Raw genomic sequence first — 19652 nt, forward strand, 5'->3', positions numbered from 1 at the left:
AAGGACACTCAAGGGAGAACTCCCAAAAGGGAAGGACAAATTCAGGTAACCAATGTACAAACAGAGCAGAGGGCTTCCTGGAAGAGGAGCTGTTGCAAACCTGGTTAAAGCTGGGAGCTCCTCTAATAGCTCTGGCACCAGCAGCTTCTCCTGAAGAAACATGGTTGAACAAGTGAGGCCAAACTAAGGAGTCCCAATTCATGAGCTCGAGCGTGCAGCTACCTTGTCAGTGAGAGAGAAGGATGGCCTAGAAGACCAACTACAGGGAACTGTCACAGCAGTTGTAGATATACAAGAGCCTAACCCAAGCCATAGGACTTTGCTTATGATGGTCTCCAAGGATGCTTCCATTCCACCAACGTGGAAAACTGGAAGCAGCAGTATTCCTCCAGCCATGTGTCACGGTCCCTGCAATGCAGAGGCCTGGCAGCCCAGGAAGACCCCAAGAGAACAGCAGACTGACAGGGGTTACACCCGTTATAATTACAAGGAACAGTACGCATATATTAAGGAAAATTTAGAAACGAGAAACTAAAGAAATTAATAAACTAGACGTTAAGAAACTAAACACAGCCTTAGAAATTAAGAAACAAACACAAGATGAAAAAGCTCTGGAGGTGGATGGTGATGGTGGTTGCCCAACAAGGTGAAATGTACTTAAGGTAATGAAATTACATACATAAAATCAGTTATAATGGTAAAGTTGAAGTTATATAAATTTTACTGCAATAAAACGATTCCAGGTGAGACTACATGAAGACGCATGAATCAATCAGCAAAAGTTATTTATTAGATTTAAAAAGTTAAAAAAGTAAATTTAGTTGTAATCTGATCACGTTTACTACTTGCATACTTCCTGCTTTTTTTGTTTTTAATGTTTTTCCCAATGCATAGGTTATTTCCTAGTAATAATCTATTTACATAACTTACTTTTAACATTCTTTGGAAGCCTTTTTTCCATAATATTTCAACCTATCAATGTACATTATTTTAGTAGCCACATAATGACCTGTCAAATATATCTAGCATAGTGAATTTAGCCGCAGTAAGACATTTTGATTGTTTACTAGTGCATTTTTAACTTATATTTAGATTTATTTTCCTATGTAAGATTCCTAAAATTAGAATTACCAAAATAAACATGTATTTTGATACATATGGCCACATTTCCTCTCAAAAGACTGATGCCAAATTATTTTGCTTCAAGCAATCTCTGAGTTCCAAATTCACCACACCTTTTAAAGCATGAGGCATCATCAGATTTGGAAATTTTTCATAACTTGAAAAGTGAAAATGTCACATCATTATTTTAATTTTATTTTTATTTTTATTTGTATTTATAGAGACTGATCATTGTCACAGTTGTTTGTAAATTAGCTGTTTCCTCTTGTGAATTATTTGTTCATGTCCTTTGTTCAGTTACCTTCTGATCCACTTAAATTGCCTACAAAACATAACCAGATGATATTCACTGAACTTAACCATTTTTGCACATCGCAGTGTAAGCCATGTCAATGTCCTACCCACTGCTGGATAGAAGGAAAGAAAACTGAGGGTAATTTGAAGATAATTCCAAAAAAGTTACCCCTTAGGAGGTAACCACAAAGGAGAAAGAAAATACCTGGCTTTGTTTTGGGTTCCCCCATCTCCACGGCTACGCTGGGGGCATGCACCTCACTATAATAAATCAGGAGTTCCACGTCTCGATCAAACTTGTGTCCATCAGCCAAGGAAACCTGAGTTGGGAGCAGATAGAGGAGCATTGCTAGAACTGTCACTGCTTATGAGGCTGAGGTCACAGCTGAGGGCTCCAGGCTGCTGCCACAAGGGAGCATGACCAGGAGCAGGGACAAGAAAGGAGAGAAGGCTCTGGAGATTAAAGAGGGATAAGGAAGGAGCACAGTGTGATTCTTAACCCCCTGGGTTAAGAAGAAGAAGGAACATCTAGGAAGAATTCAGTAAAGACCAAGGTCAGGATCTAAAGAAAAGGGATACCAGCAACGATAATGCTCTCCTGAATTACCTGAGCAGAAGTCTTACTATCCCCAAGGTACTCAATAGGACTCAAGGAGCAATTGGACTGAATCCTCTCGATGCCGTGCTGGGAACTGACAGTGGCAACCATGCTGATCGTGTAGGGCAGGTCCTCCAGAGGGACCACAGGAGTCTTCATTGTAAGGCAGCTGTCCTCAGGGCATCCTACAAAACGTTCCCTTAGTTCTGTTTCCCCTTCCCACATGTTTTAGCACCCTACAACCTTGCAAGGGTTTCCGCAATTATATCTCCCACCAATAGTATTCGAAAGAAGAGGATATTCACCGGAGAGTTGGTAGCGAGGATTCAGGATCGCGGGGAGCATGTAGCGCAGAGCCCCATCTGCTTCCAGGGGCAGCTCCTGCACATACTTGAGGGTGAGCGCCACCTTCGACCCAGGGCGGAGGTTCCCCACGTTGCAACAGAAGACATCCCTGGAGCAGTCGTCCTCCTCTAGTAGGAAGGCTTGGTGGCCCTGGCTGATGGCGTTCTCATAGTTGGCATGTGCCTAAGGAGAACAGGGAGGGCAAGGCTGCGTGGCTGATGAAGATGCAAATGGTACAGAAAACAAAGACTGGGGGGGAGGGACCATGATTGGTCTTGCCAAGTTCACAGCTCTACTTCGAGCGCCTCTGACTGACTTTCCCTCGAAATGATTTTAGGGAAATGGCAGTTAGAGGGGGAGTGAATGAAAGAAATGAAAGAGCATTCGGTATCAGCACTTTTGTGACGTTGCATTTGCTGGAGACCCTGATGAGTACGCGTCAGGGAGAGAAGAAGGAAGGAGATGAAGTACTTATCCCTAGTACCTCCGTCTTGTCTTGTAATTCCGCTTTAATTATACTTCCATCCACCATGGCCTCGAAGCTATAGACAGCTGAGTCTTCATCCATGGGAAACACAAAGAAGGCCTCCAGAGGAACTTTCTCCTCATTCTCATAGTTTAAGGTTGCAGACACGCCAGCCACAAACTCACAAATGGACAAGGTCACAGAGATGCTCTTCAGTGGTACTGGGGATAGACCAGAGTTCAGGAGTTCAACAAACGTTAATAGAACACCTCCTGCAGGCTGGGCATTGTGCTCAGTGCCAAAGATGCGGTGGCAGGTAGGAGTCACGAATCAGGCTTACCTGGCTCCTCCTGGCGGGTTAGCAGGCCACAGGGGCACACCATGGTGATGCAGGGTTAATGTGGAAAAGACACGGTGAACAGAGAGGCAGGTTGGGAATTATCCACTCAAGTACCAGGACCTTACGTGCTGCTCTCTGGCATAAGAATATATTCCGAGGCTTAATGATGGAGCTAGGGAGCTAGAAAATGCTGGAAAGGAGGAGAAAAAGATGTTACTAGCAAGGCTCCTTCTACACGTCACACCCAGGAAAGCTGTAGATTCCCTAAGCACCCACGAAAGAGGAAATCTCTGAAATGCTCTGAGGCTGGTTCAAATTCTGCCTCCACTTTCTCATTTATTTACTACACTACTCCTTAGGAATACTGAGTAAGTATAATTAGCTTAATCCCTCTTTCTAAAATGAAACCCTTAATACCTAAACATCATATATGCGTATATGAATACATGTGAAGTCCTCAGAAGAGCGCCTGGCCTATCAGAAACACGTCATCAATGCTGACGGACATTAGTGTTGTTACTGTTACTGTTGTTACTGTTGTCAGATACACCTCTGCCATTCCTTTGGATCATGCTGCTCAGACACCTGCCAGAGGAAGCTGCCTAACCCTGCAACATGGATCACTGACCTTATGACTTTTTCTTTTGGGGCTCTTAATTAAGGACACTGTTGGTTTCCCCTGTCCAAGATATTCTAATACAGATATATATATTAAAAATACACACAGCATGTCCTCTATTTTAAATCAGGCCACTCTAAACATATCTTCCAAATTGTATTACAACGTAGACAACCATTTCATGTGACATGTTAACAAAGAGGTGAGTTCATGTATATAAACCGTGATTCACGGTGTGATTCCTTTATCCACAAAATCAACAGGTGGAGCTGGTCCTGGTCATTGGCTTTCACACCACTGGGAGCTGCCCTCTGGAACTTCTGAATCGAACACTTGTGAGCCTGCCTCTCCCTACTCTGGCAAAAGGTGACCAGAACTGCAGTCTTCAGCATCAAGGGAAATTTTCACTGATAATAAACCTTAAGGGAGCTAAAACAGAATTTCTGAGAATGCAGAGAATGCTGAAGGAAAGTGAAACTAATGTGTTTCTCCAAAACTCTGAGAGACAGATGAGTCACTGGGAACCCCAGCTTTCACTCAGGAACCCACAAGCCAGAAGAACATGAGCTCTTGTGCAAGGCAGCTTTTCTTCGTAGATCAATCCTCTGGTCAAGGATTCTGAAGCTCCTGGCAGGGCTATTTCTAGGCCTTCTACACTCACCCCAATCACACTGAAAGCATCACACCGTACCCAGCCCAGAGCACAGTCCATGCTGCTAGTCTAACTGATGACAATCATGTTTCTTATATCCTGTGCCCCTCTGCCTCTGCCACAAATTGGCACCAATAAAATAGGTTCTTCCTTCTGCGTCTGTTTTTATTTTGAGCAATTGGGTAAAAACTGAATGTGCCAAAATGGCTCACATTTGACAGGCAGAGAGGGCAGTAGCAGCTATGGGGGAGAGCTTTCCATGCAGACCCTTGGCTGGGGTAGGTTCCCTGGTAGAACAGGCTAGGGCTGGGAGAAGAAGGCATCTCCAACACTAGGAGGGAGCAAAGCAGGGGAGTGCCATGGGGTACAATAGCTGAAGAAATTGTGTCAGGCACCCAAAGCCCCCAGGTTAGGCAGTGTTCACCAAGGGTGGGTTCAGGTGGGAAGAGAACAGCAGAGGGGCACCTCCTGCAAAGAAACAGCCTTATCTCCTGATGCTAACCCCAGAACAAATTCCTCACTGAGGGAAATTGGCTTTTCTCCACCCTCTCCCCCACTCCTCCCAGGACAAATGATGCTGGATGGGAGTTAGTTCTCTGCCCTTCAGGATGGAACTGCAGAAATGCACCCAGCAACAGGTAGGCAAAGGCTGATCACAGGTCAAAGCCTTGAGTCCCAGGCAGCTGGGAGGGAAGAGTGGCACACTGAGCCGGGGCTGAGGTTAGGCGACCCTCAGGAATCCGGGAGCCTGGCCCCCACGCTCAGCCCCATGGCAGGCAGCAGGGGACAGCTGGCCCAGGGTGGTGCAGCAGGCCACACCCTGCAGCCTGTTGCAGGGGTGAAGTGGAGAACCCGGAATCCGGAAGAGTGAGTTAAAAGTGGGGCTTAGATAGAAACAGAGAGTGAATTAAGATAATCTTTAAATGTTCAGTCCTAAGATTTTCGGCGTCTAAATATTAACAGAAGGGACCAGAGTTGGTCTTGAATTTCTATGTAGAAGGGTTTAGGGGCTGCAGTCCGATTGCGGTGAGAAGGGGCAGTTGGGGGAGAAGGCTTGACACTCCGTTTGCACAGCACGAAATTATATAAAATTGAGAAAACATCAATTGTTCAGATGAAAGAAAGAAAAAAAGAAAAATAGAAAAGAACGAAAGAGAAAAAAGGAAAGTAAAAGAGAAGCAGAGTAGGAAGAGAAGTCTTGAGATTATTCTGAAGTGGCTGACTCCCCCTCAGCTCCCCCCTAAGCTGCCAAACCTGCAGAAACCCGAGGGGGATCTCGCTCCAGGGACTAAATTCCCCACTCTTGGGCTTGCAGTTAAAACAAGACCCAAAAGATTTAAAGATGGGGAAAGGGAGTGAGAATAGGCAGGTCTTGGTCCTCTGGGGCCAGAGGTGTGATGCAGGCCCAGCGCAGGCAGCGGGCTCACTTACCTTCTCCGTATCCCGCTCGCTCAGAGTCAGCGCTCAGAGTCTCGCAAGGGGGAAACAGCTGCAGACAACACTTCCAGGAAGACCCGCCCCCTCCTAGGGACCGGGTGATAATGTGGTGACTCCGTGACTAAGGGATCGACAGGAAATTCTTAATCAAATATTCTAACATTCACTTTTCTCTGGAGGAAGGGAAAATTTTTCAACCCTGGAATGTTTGCTTTTTTCCTTTGCCTGGTCTCCACTAAGAATCAGAGGATAGGCAGAGGGAAGGGTTTGTTCTGTTTTGTTTAAGTAAAAACACTGTCACAGTAAAAATATCAACAACGTTAAAAAAAAAAACCTTATTTCTGTAATAGACTTAATTACCGAGGCTTACTGTGTGCCAGGCCCTGAACTTTATCGGCTTCACATCATTGACTCCTCAGCTTTGATTTGAGTCGTTTGTCCCAAGATTACATTCTCCCTACAGCATGTGGAGCCAGGGCTGTGCACACAGGGACCAAGTCCTCCAGCCATAGGTCACTTAGGGGTTGTTCACTGTGATTGTAAAATCAAGTTTTGGGGGTGAACACTGTAAGTAACTGAGAGGATCTGTGCTCGTTGTCTTGGCTAAAGGACACAAGAAGTGATCAGTTTCCTACGTCTTCTCTCTTTCAAAATGACCTACTAAACTTGAGCCTTAAAGAAAGAGAATCTGTGTTTGGTAAAGAACATATGATATGCTTGATTTTGGTCTCTGCAGCAGATTTGTTGTGGCACACTTCCTCTCTCTGAGTTTGTTCTCTTCTCTCTAAAGCAGGGAGAACAACAAAGTTACCTCCCTGGTAATTAAAAGATGCAGTAAATCTTAATGGATGTGATATCCATGTACTGTAAAGCACCATATAAGCACACATTCTGTTTCAGCAGTGCTAGGTGCTAGGACCACGTTCCTTACCTGTACCCAGCTAACTGTGACAGGGACTGATGCTTTTCTCCCGGAAAAATTACCTGGTATTGTTTCTCTCTTGGGTGTAACTTCTTCCTTTTGGCTGAAGCATCTCGACCACAGTGGGGAGAAGCTGGAAAAGTGGACAGAGTTCGTCACCAATCCAACTGGGATACAGTGGTTAGAACTAGAAGTCGGCCACAGACCAGCCATGGCCGCTTGGCTGGAAGGAACTGAATCAGGAAACATACATATGATGTAGGCTGTTGGAAGGATAATTATATGAAAAGTCTCTGAACCTGGCACAATCTACATAATTAAAAAGATCTTTATAGTTATTAAAATATGAATGCATTTATCTGTTCTTCATTTTTAAAAACAATAAATGATTTCACTCTTTCCACGGAAACTAAGGAATCCAATGATCAAACTTCTGAAAAAGAAACACATGATTCATTCTATTAGTCAACCAATATTTGCTGGGCTTTGACTCAGTGTGTGGCATTATTCTAGATACTGGCATTACGGCAATTAAGAAGACACAAAAATTCTCACCCACCTGGAGCTTACATTGCAAGGGAGGAAATATTAAATAAAGAAACAAGCAAATGCATAAATAAGATAATATCTGCCGGTAAAAGTACTTACAGAGAACAAAATATGTCGTGTAAGAGAGAATGAATAGTAGCTACTTTAGGTTAGGTGTCTCCACCCAAAAATCTGTCTTTGTGACTTAATGTCGCTAAGTATTCTCTAATATCAATTCTCATCTTTAGCCCAAGGCTAGCCAAGTCCATGGCCATTCAGAATAAAGACACTTCCCAGCCTCCCTTAGAGCTAAATGTGACCTATGACTAAGTTCTAACCATGGACACAAGACACAAGAAATGATGTGTGCATGCAATAACCACATCACACCCTTTTCCTTCTTCCTGCTCACCGGGGAGAAGAGGATGTAGATATGTTCTGAGCCACTTTGGACTCTGAGGATGAGGGCGATAACCCCTAAGAATGGTGAAGCAGTAAGACTGAAGGATCCTAAGTCCCTGAGACTTTTATGATTTATCACAGTTATTTAGCTTCTTTGCCCCCCATATCCTACCTAATAAACCTGATTGTGATCAGTTAAAGGAGTAAGCTTTTTAGAACACTGTCTTCTTTTGAATATGAAAAGCATATGTGCATAAAATGGAAAGAGAGATCCGTGCATTGTGAGAGCATTATCCAACTCATTTCAGCACCCACCAGTGTAACACATGTGCCTTAGATTACGCCAGTGGATGTTGATCATAGCACGTTGCTTATTCTCATCCAGTTCTGAGAGTCTTTTCCTTTCCCAAAACGAGAGCTATTTGTGATATCACATAGAATGCTTAGCACTGGTTCAGAACAGGCTTTCAATGAGCTGTTTGGTTCATCCTCTCATTTCCTGCTCTTCTGTCTTTATATTCTTTATCTATCATCTTTATCATCGTGGAGTTTCATTTAAATCTCCTATTTGTTCTATCTCCTTTGATGTTTCCATAGCAAATCATTTAAGACCTTCTATCATTCTGATCATACTTTATGTGGTCTTAAAACTTGTATACTTTTAAGTAAATAAATGCCCAAACTGTATAACATTGTTAATTAAGAATAAATACATACACATGCCCACGGTTGTATATACTGTTAGGCCAGAGGACTGTGAACCTCTGTAGCTATTCTGAAACAGCTTTCAGAAAGATGAAATGAACAGCTGCTCAAAAAGGAACACAAGCCGTATACGTTTTATAATTACCTGACCTACTTGTGATCACAAGTAGAATTAATAGGCATCATTTTTTGTAATTACTAGTAACTTGCAAACTTTGGAGAGATGACCTGAACACTGGGCCTGGCAGAAATGTATCATAGGTGGATGCACAGAAGATAGGATGGACTGAAAAAAATAAAATACACATCTGGCTACTATACATTTAGTTCTTGTTATAAACCAGTGTTGAGTGTTCTACATGGTAAGACAGCTTACATTATAGACAGGAATAATGGCTGTCATTACAAAGCCGCTTAGTTGTCAGAAATTCCTTAGAGATGCTAATTATTGCTTAAGAGTAACAATTGTCATCAGCGACAAATATTCTTTGAGCAAGCCAGAAGCATAAAGGAGTGTGAAAGGAGATAGGCAGGATGAAGCTCAAGGGTCCAACTCTCTGAGGATTAGGGAAGGGCATACCTTGCTCATCCAGAGGGTCAAAAATTGGTGAGAAAACTAGGAATCAGCTTCTGATGTATTAGAATCAACTTGGCTTTACCCTAGAATTAAGCCTGTGAGAAGAGAAAAACAGGGTGGTCCTGGAGGACCCACAAGCTCTTTGATTCTGAATTCCTTTAAAGATTATCTTGATTACTGTGTAGTATTTTCTCATTCATAAATACGCTCAACATCCAGCATTTAATTGCTCCCTATAGTCAGGGTTCCTGCTCCCTAAGTCTCAGGATATATCATGGATGGGGCTCCAGAGGGACTAGGAGATCATTTAAAATCCTACAAAGGTAGGAGATCTATTTACTTCTGCTAACTCTTGAGGAAATCACCCTAGATGATAGGGCAGCCATAATAAGATGCGTAGCATCCTCTCTCTGTATGATTCTGAATGAAAATGACCATTGGGGTCTACAGTCAGAGAACCCAAGTCCAATTCCACAGCACCTAGGGAAGTGAGACCTTCGGGGTGAAGAGTCACAACTTTATAGAAGAAACTGAAGATAAAAGGTGGGGGAAAAAACATTTATTTTCCTTTATTGAGCCAGGCATGACCCCCTTTTGACTATGTAAATGCTCAGAGCACCTTCCCATCTTTAATTTTTACTTTTCACCTCGACTCTGGAGTCCTGGGTAGCAAGGATTGTTGGAAGCAATCACAGTAAAGGGCTTCCCTCTCATTTTATGCCATGAGTAGAGTCCTTTCCTCCATTCACTGTCAAACAGCATGCAGAAATGCATTCATTTATTCGTTCTGTTGTTGTTCCTTAATCATTAATTTAGCATCTGACACCTTCCAAGCAGTATATCGTTGCTTAGGATTAAACAATTAACTGGTTATGTTCTCTGACATGGAAAAATATATTTCTATGGCATGGAGAAAACAATCTTTATGAAACAAAGACAGGTAAAAGACATTCTCCTGGTCCCTTCCAAATGATCTGAGGAGAGTATTTATGTCTTCTTAAACTGCTCCCTTTTCTTCTCTTTTTCCTAAAATGTAGTATTTCTCAAAATAGCCCTATTTTGTCATCACTTTACCCTGTCTCTCCTAATGACTTCATTCAGGCTTAGGACATTGACTGTCATATTCATACAGGTTAGTACTTCCCATGGGTCCCTCTATAGCAAGTATAATAATAATGAACGATTACATAGCATCTCACCATGTATCAAAATCTTTCATGAACATCGTGTTTAATCTTTACAGCAGTTCTGTGATGTAAGTATTATCCCAGTTAATCAAAAACAAACATTTATTGGGTACCGACTGTCTACCAAGCATGATTATAAGAATATCTCACATTTTCAAGGGGCACAATTATAGTGGTACATGTCAAAGTAAAGATTGTAGGATACAAGTGAGGAACATAATATGAAGAAGGCTATTCATTAGTTTAGCAGGAACTTTCCTTACCCCTGTTGTCCTGCCTTAACTGTTAAATATATCCCCTATAGCTGTCAAAAGTGCCCTACTTAGAATGATAAACTTTAAAAGACTAGTAAAAATTGAGGCCACTGGTGCAGGGAGTGCTTTCTGCTTCTTTAAAGATGAGAAACTGAGGCTCAGGGATTATAAACCACTTGCCCAGAGTCACACCACCAAAAATCAGAACTCGACCTTGTGTTTTTAGAACTCTAATCCAAGTTCTTTTTTAATATGCCATGTTGTGTCTTTCTGAGACAAATGTTTTCATTTGAATTCAATCTTCTAGGAAAGTTGTGTCCACTTCTAACTGTGGAATCAACCCTAAATTACTATTTGAATTATCATTCTCGGGTTCCATGTGTGCTTTTGATGCCTACAAATCTGTCTGATTGTGAGTCAAGAAATGGTGAGGAGTTTGAATCTTAAACTTGAATGTTTAAGATTTTTAAAAATTATATCTGTAGTTATAAAGACAGCTTTAAAAAACATGGTAAACAAATGGTGTTATTTTCATGAGATATTTCTGTTATTCTTTGCTTTCATTTTTTATCTTAGAGAAAATAATGTTTATACTGATTTAGAACCAACAGAAATATGACTGTTTCACCTTGCATGTCACTGATATAATGTATTAGCATGATTCACATTCTGCTGTGTTTTGAATGGTTTAGAGGGGTGGGTGCTTGCATGTAGGGTATGGGGGCAAGGTACATACTTAAGCCATGGTTCCCATTCTTCTCCATCTCATGTTTTATTTTTGCACCTCAACATTATTCAGAGTAGACCTCCAATGGGCACCCGGGGTATTTTTTAAACATTTCTTTCAAACTGTGACTTATTTAGCATTAGCTATGTGCATGCATATATTAAATCAGTACATTACAGGAGTGTTTTTATTCTTGCCCAAAGGGGTAATTAACAGGTTCTGGAAACCTGCAATATGCCAGCCACTGTATTAGATGCCTCACATTACATTATCCCATTTAATCTATCCATTTAATCTACTCTTAGAATGTAATACCATTCCCTATTTTAGAGGTAAGTAAACTGAAACCTAGCAAAATCACAAAATTATTAAGCAAGAGCCTAGATTCAAAAACCAATCTGCCTAGATCAAAAATCTTATCTCTCCTTACCACCAATTACCTCCTCTCAGTTATTCTATTAGCCCTCTCTGTTCATTGAACCTACCAGAAATTGTTCATAAGCCTGCGAGGATGGCTATGTAAAAACATGGCTAATCCAGACCATGGCGGCCACCCGGTGGCCATGCATTCTTTCTTCCATAACTTCAGCCCAAGTGCAAACTGACTTCAGGTCCAGACGACCCCTCATTGGAAACAGACAAAAGTGAAGGAGACAAAAGGAAAAGTGAAGAATACTAGCTTTCCTCCAACAAGAAACCCAGAAGGACCCAAAGGTTCAAAGAATCCAATACAATAAACAGCATCTCTATAGATCTGATACCATAAAACAATAATGATGAAGTAAATAAATTGCATTAATATATCTTGTGATAATGTTATCCTAGTTCTACGTATCATATAAACTAAATGCATGATCTAAATCTAGAACCTATGGTTGTGTGAATAATTTTTGTACTATTTCAGGTATTCTTACGCTAATTCATTTTTCACGTTTTTCTTTTTGTTGCAGACTCTTCTAGTAATCATGACTGTCTCCTTTTCCTTCTCTTGAGGGAGCTCCATTATCTTTCCTTAACTCTGTACCTCCATCTATCATTTATATTTATTTTTCCTCCAGCAAGAGGAAATCACCAGTTTCCAGCAGTTATGAAGATGTGCAAGGCTCATCCATCCTATCTTTCCCAGTTCAGGAATTAGATACCATACATTTAGAAGAATCTTTCTTTAAGAATGGATTCTCAAGGTAAAAGCAGACTCACTACAATCATTAATTTAAAAAAAAAGGCTGATAGTAGTCTAAAGACAAAAGGAATCATTTCAGAGCATTCTAAAGTTCTGTTGAAAAAACACATTTATTGGGTTCTAGTGTTTCCTAAGTCATAGAGGTACAGTGGGGAACAAGAATAAACAAGGTATCTTCACAGAACTTACAGTCAAAGCATATCCATAAATTAATCTCCAACTTTTTATTCCATTTGTCTAACAATTAGTTAAATGCCAGCTATTCATAGGCACTGTGATAAATATTTCAGATAATGACAAATTACAGTCTTTACTCTCAGAGACCTGTAGTCTAGTAGAACCTGAACTCAAGGTCATCAGAATTTCTTTTATATACATGGATAGTATTAACCTATCTTACTACTTTCATTTTTTTAGAAGACAAAATTATCAATCAGTAACTGTTAAATTATAAAAGAAAATCATAGAAAATGACCAGGGATTGTAATTAGAAGTCCAGACAATTATAATTAGACAATTTTTTTTACACTTTTGCTCTCTCAAAATCAAATCATACCAGTAAAAACTTCAGTGAAAGCAGCATCTCTTCTTGGCTGATTCACAAAATCAAGCACTGTAGCAGACAGCTGACCACAGCACACCCTACCAGCTGTTTCACACTGTACATTGTTTTTCCTTTAAAATAAAACTGATAGTCAAAATCTTAGAAGCAGAACGCAGCATGGTGGCTGACAGGGGCTGGGATGGGGGAAAATGGGAAATTGCCAATTAACAGGTATAAGGTTTCACTAACTCAAGATGAATGAAGTCTAGAGATCTGCTGTACAACATTGTGTCTGTAGTTAATATCATTTGGTACGATTAAAAATCTGGTAAGAGGGTAGATCTCATGTTATATTTTTATCAAAATAATTTTTAATCAGAAAAATACACAAAACATTCGCAAAATTTAAAGGTATTCATTGGATTCAAAATTCTCCATTGTTAGCAAATACCAAATATCCGTATCTATATCATTATATATTGACTTTCCTAAAACCAACCATCTACATAATGTGACTTAGCTGGTAGACTCCAAACAATCTAAAACCTCATGATAACAACCAGACTTGCTACCAGTAGTTTCTCCTCAGCTAAATGAATATTGTCAAATAAGAAAATGCTAAAAAAAAAAAAAAAGAATATATCCAATTATAATGATATCAATAAAACCCAAATCTTAATGATCAATGCATTGTATCACTATGCTTTGCTCTCAAATTGATGCTTGATAGATATAGAAGGTATTCGATCACGTGTTTGAATGACTTAGAGGTGATGTGAAAACGAATCAGGAAGATCAGGCTTCCAGGGCACTTACTGTTGTGCAGTGGTTGCAGACATTAGTCAAACTATGTTCATCTACTCAGTATTGAGATATTTGTTCTCTTATCCCATCCAGTATTTCACCATGTTAAAGCTTCATTTTTCTTTATGGCCATATGAGTGGAGAACTATGATCTCTCGAGTTATGAAGGCATAGATTTGCTTTACTGGCCCCTGAATATCCTTGGCAGAATTTCTAACTCTTAATTTCGACATCATCTGTATGTTTAAACAAAGATTAATGATGACGAATGTATTGGTACTGCGTCTGTCACAAATCAGCCTCCACATTCGTGTTTTTCTGTCTTTTGTCTCTCCCAGACTGTCCCTCCAGGAACATGAGTAGCCACACACAGCTGAATGAGTTCATCCTACTGGGAATACCTCAGACAGAGGGACTGAAGACTATACTCTCTGTCATCTTCTCATTCATTTACCTCTTCACCCTGCTTGGCAACTTACTCATCCTTATAGCAATTGTTCCCTCCTCTACCCTTCACACCCCCATGTATTTCTTCTTGGGACTCCTGTCTATTTTTGACATGTTGTTCCCATCTGTGACCTGTCCCAAGATGCTACTCTATCTCTCTGGCCAGAGCCAAGCCATTTCTTATAAGGGATGTGCTTTACAGCTCTTCTTCTATCATTTCCTGGGTTCTGCCGAAGGCTGCCTCTACTCCGTGATGGCTTACGATCGCTTTGTTGCCATCTGTCACCCGCTGAGGTATCTGCTCATCATGAGACCTGGACTCTGTGTTGGTTTGGTCATGGCAGCTTGGACGGTGGGTTGTCTTCATGCCACCATCCTGACTTCCTTTACCTTTCAGTTACCCTATTGTGGCCCCAATCAGGTGGACTACTTCTTCTGTGACATTCCCGCTGTCTTACCCCTGGCTTGTGCTGACAGCTCCCTGGCCCAGAGAGTGGGTTCCACTAATGTCAGCTTTCTGGTTTTGATGTTTTGGTTTAGTGTTTGTGTCTCCTACACACGCATTGGGATTTCCATTTTGAGAATCCGCTCCACAGAGGGCAGGCAGAAAGCTTTCTCTACCTGCAGTGCCCACCTCACTGCAATCCTCTGTGCCTATGGACCTGTAGTCATTGTCTACCTGCAGCCCACACCCAACCCCTTGCTTGGTGCCACAGTGCAAATATTAAATAATATTGTCTCACCCATGCTGAACTCGTTAATCTATTCCTTAAGGAACAGGGAAGTGAAAAACTCCTTAAAAAGGGTTTTCCACAATGTAGTATTGACTGCTCTGGAATAAATTCTGGGTTTCGTAATGTCTTTTAGAAATGCGTTGTCTTTTAACATCATTCTCCTATTTCTTCTTTTTAAATAAATAGGTGAATAATAGAAAATACTTCCTCTTAAGCATTATAGTTTGTCTACTTAGTAAGATTTTCTATCTTTGAGTGTAAACCCAGGGACCCAATAAATAACTCTATCACTAATATTATCCTCAGTACCTTAATCCCAGGAAAGGAATCTAAGGGACAGAGCAAGCAGCTGGAGACAGACTTCTTATCCTTACAATGGGTAGCCAGTTTTTCCTGGCTGGGAATAGTAAGGATCTCTGGCATATCTCTGTGCCATTCATCCTTCATTCCACTTTTTAACTCCACTTGGAATGTAAATATTCCTGTTTTCTGCCTATAAACATTTCACTGTCTTAACAATGCTAACAGAGTTAATTACCACTGACAGAACATGGTCTATTTTCCAGGCACTATGATGAACATTTCACAGATATCATCTTAGGTAATCTTCATCTCACCCTCCCCGCCATAAGTAGTTTCCACTTTGTAAAATAGAGCTTTGACGATTAGAGACTTCAAATGAACCCAAGTTTGCACGTTCATTGGCAAACGAGACCACAGATGCAGATCCAGTTAACTCCAAAGCACCTACTGTTAATCCCTCTACCACATGACCACCCTAAAGGACCTGCCTGGCAACTTACTCATCCTCATTTCCTCTCTCCAGAGCTCGTGATACACAGAAAGTGTTTAGTAAATAACTGTTAAATATGCACTGACACAGGTCATGTTTATATGTTGATTTTACTATTATACCCCCTTCTCCATTGTACCCCTCTCTACATGGTGGCACTGAGATACAGAAATAAGTGTCTTGCCCTTCACAACACATTTAGTTTTGGTAAAGCCAGGTCTAGCCCTCTCAACTCGTACTGTCACTGCTTCCTCCTGTACCATACTGACAACATCCCAAATTACTCTCCAGCGTGAAAGGACTGGGAAAGCCTTCCTATCCGGTGTTGTTTGAAGAGAAGATACCCCGAAGACCAAGTGCAATTACCATGCATATCTGGTTCTCCTACCAAGTTATATTTTCCAACTTGGCCTCCAACAATATGGAAGTTGATAATTATTTCAATCTCCTCCAGAATCCAGGGAAAAAGGAGGGGTAGTATTCACTGGAGAACCCACAGACACATCAGCTGTTACTTTTTACGACATTTTAGTGATTTGTGGGTTTTGTATTCCATTTTTACTCTCAAAAGTTTCAAAACTATTTGAAAATATTAAAAACATAAAAGTGGAAATCCCAAATAAAATACACTGCAGTCTTTACAAAAGGCATGAAACAAAAGGGACAACATAAGCTTATTTAAGCATAGATAAATATCCGCGTTTGATGGCCCCTCCTAACCTGAGCAGCTAAGGGCATACAGAATCTTAGTAGCATCCTTTGGGAATGTATCCTAGGTGATATGCTAGGTTCAGGGAACTCTAGTATTAGTCTGCTTTCCTATTAATGCTGGAAATTCATTGAAAAACCTGTATGCTATGATATTTGGTAAAGCCTGGATAGTGATTATGAGCAGATATCCATAACACTAAATTTAAAGTTGTTCAATAGATTTATTTTCTATTCAACGGAAAATTCTGTAAGAATAGAGATCATTTCTCTTATTCACTCTAATATTCACAGGACACAGCCCAGTGACATAGTAAGCACTGTGTGTGTTTGTTGAATGAATGAATGGATACTACTTACCCTTTCAAATTATGATGTGATTGTATATTTCTTTACATAAAGACAGAAACATGAGTGAAATAAAGATACAGAACAACCATATGTACTAATTAAAATATATATATTCTCATTAAAGTTGAAGATATATCAAAGCTAAATCTGAATGAATTCTGACTGCTTTTTTGGCTCCTTCTAAATCAGTGTTATAATGACTGACATTGAAAAAAAAAATAAAGCAGTTTAAATTGTTCCTGTATCTAAAACTTTAATATAGCACACAACATAAAATTTTACTTAAAACACATGTGCACATACCACTTCTTAAACTCTTACTCCAACAACAACAAAAACAACTTGATTAAAGAGGGGGAAAAGGGCTTAAATAGACATTTCTCGAAAAGAAGAAATACAAATGGCCAACAGACATATGAAAAGATGCTCAATACCACTAATCATTAGGGAAATGCAAATCTGATTTACAATGGGATATCACCTCACACCCATTAGAATGGCTCTTACCGAAAACCAAAAAACAAAGGAAAAATCAGAGGCAAAAAAAAAAAGAGATGTGAGGACACTGGAACCAACCATTGTGCATGGTTGATGGGAATGTAAAATGGTACACCCACTGTAGAACGTGGGTCAAGTATATCCTTCTACCATTTAGTTTTCTGTGTGACCTTTATTATCAAACACTGTATGCTTGCAAGGCTCTTGTTAAAGTCTGCCCAAATGAGATCTGATCCCTATTTGGGGTGTACAATAGGCATCATCACTGAGTGTAGAACGTTTGTGTTTTCACTGTGACTATGATATTAATTTAGCACATGCCACCTTGATGCTAAAACATCTGGGTTGGACTTCTAAGATAGTTCGTGTCACATGCCTCCTCAAATACATTTTTGCTGACCAAGCTAAATTGAATGGTATTTACTTTCTGATCAAAATCATAGTATCTAAATAGACATTTCTTCAAAGAAGACATACAGATGGCAGAGGCACATGAAAAGATGCTCAACATCACAAATTATTCAAGAAATGCAAATTAAAACTACAATGAGGTATCACCTCACATCAGTCAGAATGGCCATCATAGTAAAGTCTACAACTAATAAATTCTGGAGAGGGAGTGAGGAAAAAGGAATCCTCCTACACTGTTGCTAGGAATTTAAATTGGTGTAGCCACTATGGAGAACAGTTTGGAAGTTCCATAAAAAACTAAAAATAGACTTATCACATGATCCAGCAATCCTGCTCTTGGGTATATATCCAGAGAAAAGTCTAAATCAAAATGATATATGCATCCCAATGTTCATAGCAGCATTATTTACAATAGCCAAGATATGGATAAACCTAAATGTCCACTGACAGACGAATGGATAAAGAAGATGTGGTATGTTTATACAATGGAATAACACTCAGCCATAAAAAGCAGTGAGATGGTGTTACTTGAAGCAACATGGATGGACCTGGAGATTATCATACTAAGTGAAGTCAGTCAGACAGAGAAAGACAAATATCATATTATATCACTTATATGTAGAATCTTTAAAAATGACACAAATGAACTTATTTACAAAACAGAAATAGACTCACAGACATAGAAAACAAACTTACGATTACTTGGGGGGAAAGGGAGGAGGGATAAATTGGAAGTTTGGGATTGGAACATACAAACTACTATGCACAGAATAGACAAGTAACAATCTCCTCCCATATAGCACAGAGAATTTTATTCAATGGCTTGTGTTAACTTGTAATGAAAAAGAATTTTTAAAAGATATACATACATATATATAAGTGATTCAACTGCTGTAAACCAGGGGGGGAAAAAGGCCTGTTTATCATCTTTTTTACTTGTACAGCCTGTGTTTTCAGTCATCATGCTTCAAAATGCTTAAGACAATCCAGTATAAATAGGAAGGTAGCATTATTAACTTTGACATCCTTTTATCACTAGTTAAATGTGCAGGAAGCACAGTACGTTTACTTGTTAAATCAAAATTGCAGATGTATTTGGAATAGTGTAACTACCTAAACACTCCTTAAACACTGAATCCTGATCATCAGGAACCTCAGGGCCAAAATTCATAAAGAAGAGTCCAAAGCTCAATTCTTTGCAGAGTAAGCTCCATGATTTGGGGCAAGTTAAGTTCTTTGATCCTAACTTGCCTCATCTGTAGACTTCATCAGAGTTTTATGAGGTTTAAATCAGACTGTCAAACACTCTTTCCCTTTCAGATTGACTCAAGTTTTTTGAGCAGACGGACTATGTGTAACCACCCCCTCCTTGATCTTGCAGGCTCTCCTGGAAAATAATTAATGCCCCGCCTGACGTAACTGGTAATCAGTACTTGGGGGGATAAATCGATCCATGTACGCATAAATAAGCAAATGAATGAATGCATTCAATGAGGGATTTGATAATCCACCCCCCCCCAAATATTTATTGAGTATGCAAGGCATTTAAGTTAGAGGCTTGAACAGATGCCAACTGAAACATACCTCAAGTTATAGCTTGAAATTCTCTTTGGCCTCTCAGCATGTTTCTTCCCCCTTCTCCTCGTGATGGGCCTTTCCCCTACCCTGTGAAGAACTGCACGTCTCCATTCCACCGTACCCTATGCCCTGGCCACAGAAGTAGGCATGTGACGCAGCCCAGGAAATCAGATCTGAATCTGGAGCTGAGGCGCACAGAAGCAAAAGGCAGCTGAGGCTGAATCATCTGCTGGTGGGGCCTGGGGCTGCTCTGTGAATTCTTACTCTGAGACCCCTGCAGCCGCCCTAATTCCCACCCTCTAGGAGCCTAGTTTTCCTCGATTTATTTAATTCTCTGAGCTATGCCAGGTAATACTGCTTGTAGTAAGTCAATCCCATTGATACAAGAAGTAAAATAACATATTCATTAAAACAACATATACACAT

The 19652-nt window shown here is 40.3% G+C and overlaps 2 protein-coding genes across 6 annotated transcripts in view; one reads left to right on the plus strand and one right to left on the minus strand.

Moving 5' to 3' along the window:
• VWA5A (von Willebrand factor A domain containing 5A) overlaps nt 1-19652 on the minus strand; it is a 105889-nt gene that overhangs the window by 20302 nt on the left and 65935 nt on the right. For 2 of the 5 annotated variants that reach the window (XR_012066745.1, XM_072954140.1), the window contains exons 2-7: nt 6858-6928; nt 3166-3355; nt 2844-3046; nt 2320-2542; nt 2024-2199; nt 1622-1736 (exon numbers count right to left, since the gene is read on the minus strand). Coding sequence is in view for 4 of the 5 variants with exons in the window: in XM_072954140.1 (XP_072810241.1) it covers nt 1622-1736; nt 2024-2199; nt 2320-2542; nt 2844-3046; nt 3166-3208 (760 nt within the window). In the remaining variant the exon portion in view is untranslated. Of the gene's footprint in view, nt 1-1621; nt 1737-2023; nt 2200-2319; nt 2543-2843; nt 3047-3165; nt 3356-5867; nt 5961-6804; nt 6929-19232; nt 19275-19652 lie in introns of those variants that run through there. The other 3 variants (XM_015244081.3, XM_072954142.1, XM_072954141.1) reach the window with 3 other exon arrangements.
• Nucleotides 14062-14994, plus strand: LOC102535765 (olfactory receptor 10N1-like). The gene has a single exon (XM_006209886.3). The coding sequence runs from the start codon at nt 14062-14064 to the stop codon at nt 14992-14994; it is 933 nt and encodes a 310-aa protein (XP_006209948.3).

This window comes from Vicugna pacos, chromosome 33, assembly GCF_048564905.1.
Source record: "Vicugna pacos chromosome 33, VicPac4, whole genome shotgun sequence".
In the NCBI taxonomy this organism is placed as follows: domain Eukaryota; kingdom Metazoa; phylum Chordata; class Mammalia; order Artiodactyla; family Camelidae; genus Vicugna; species Vicugna pacos.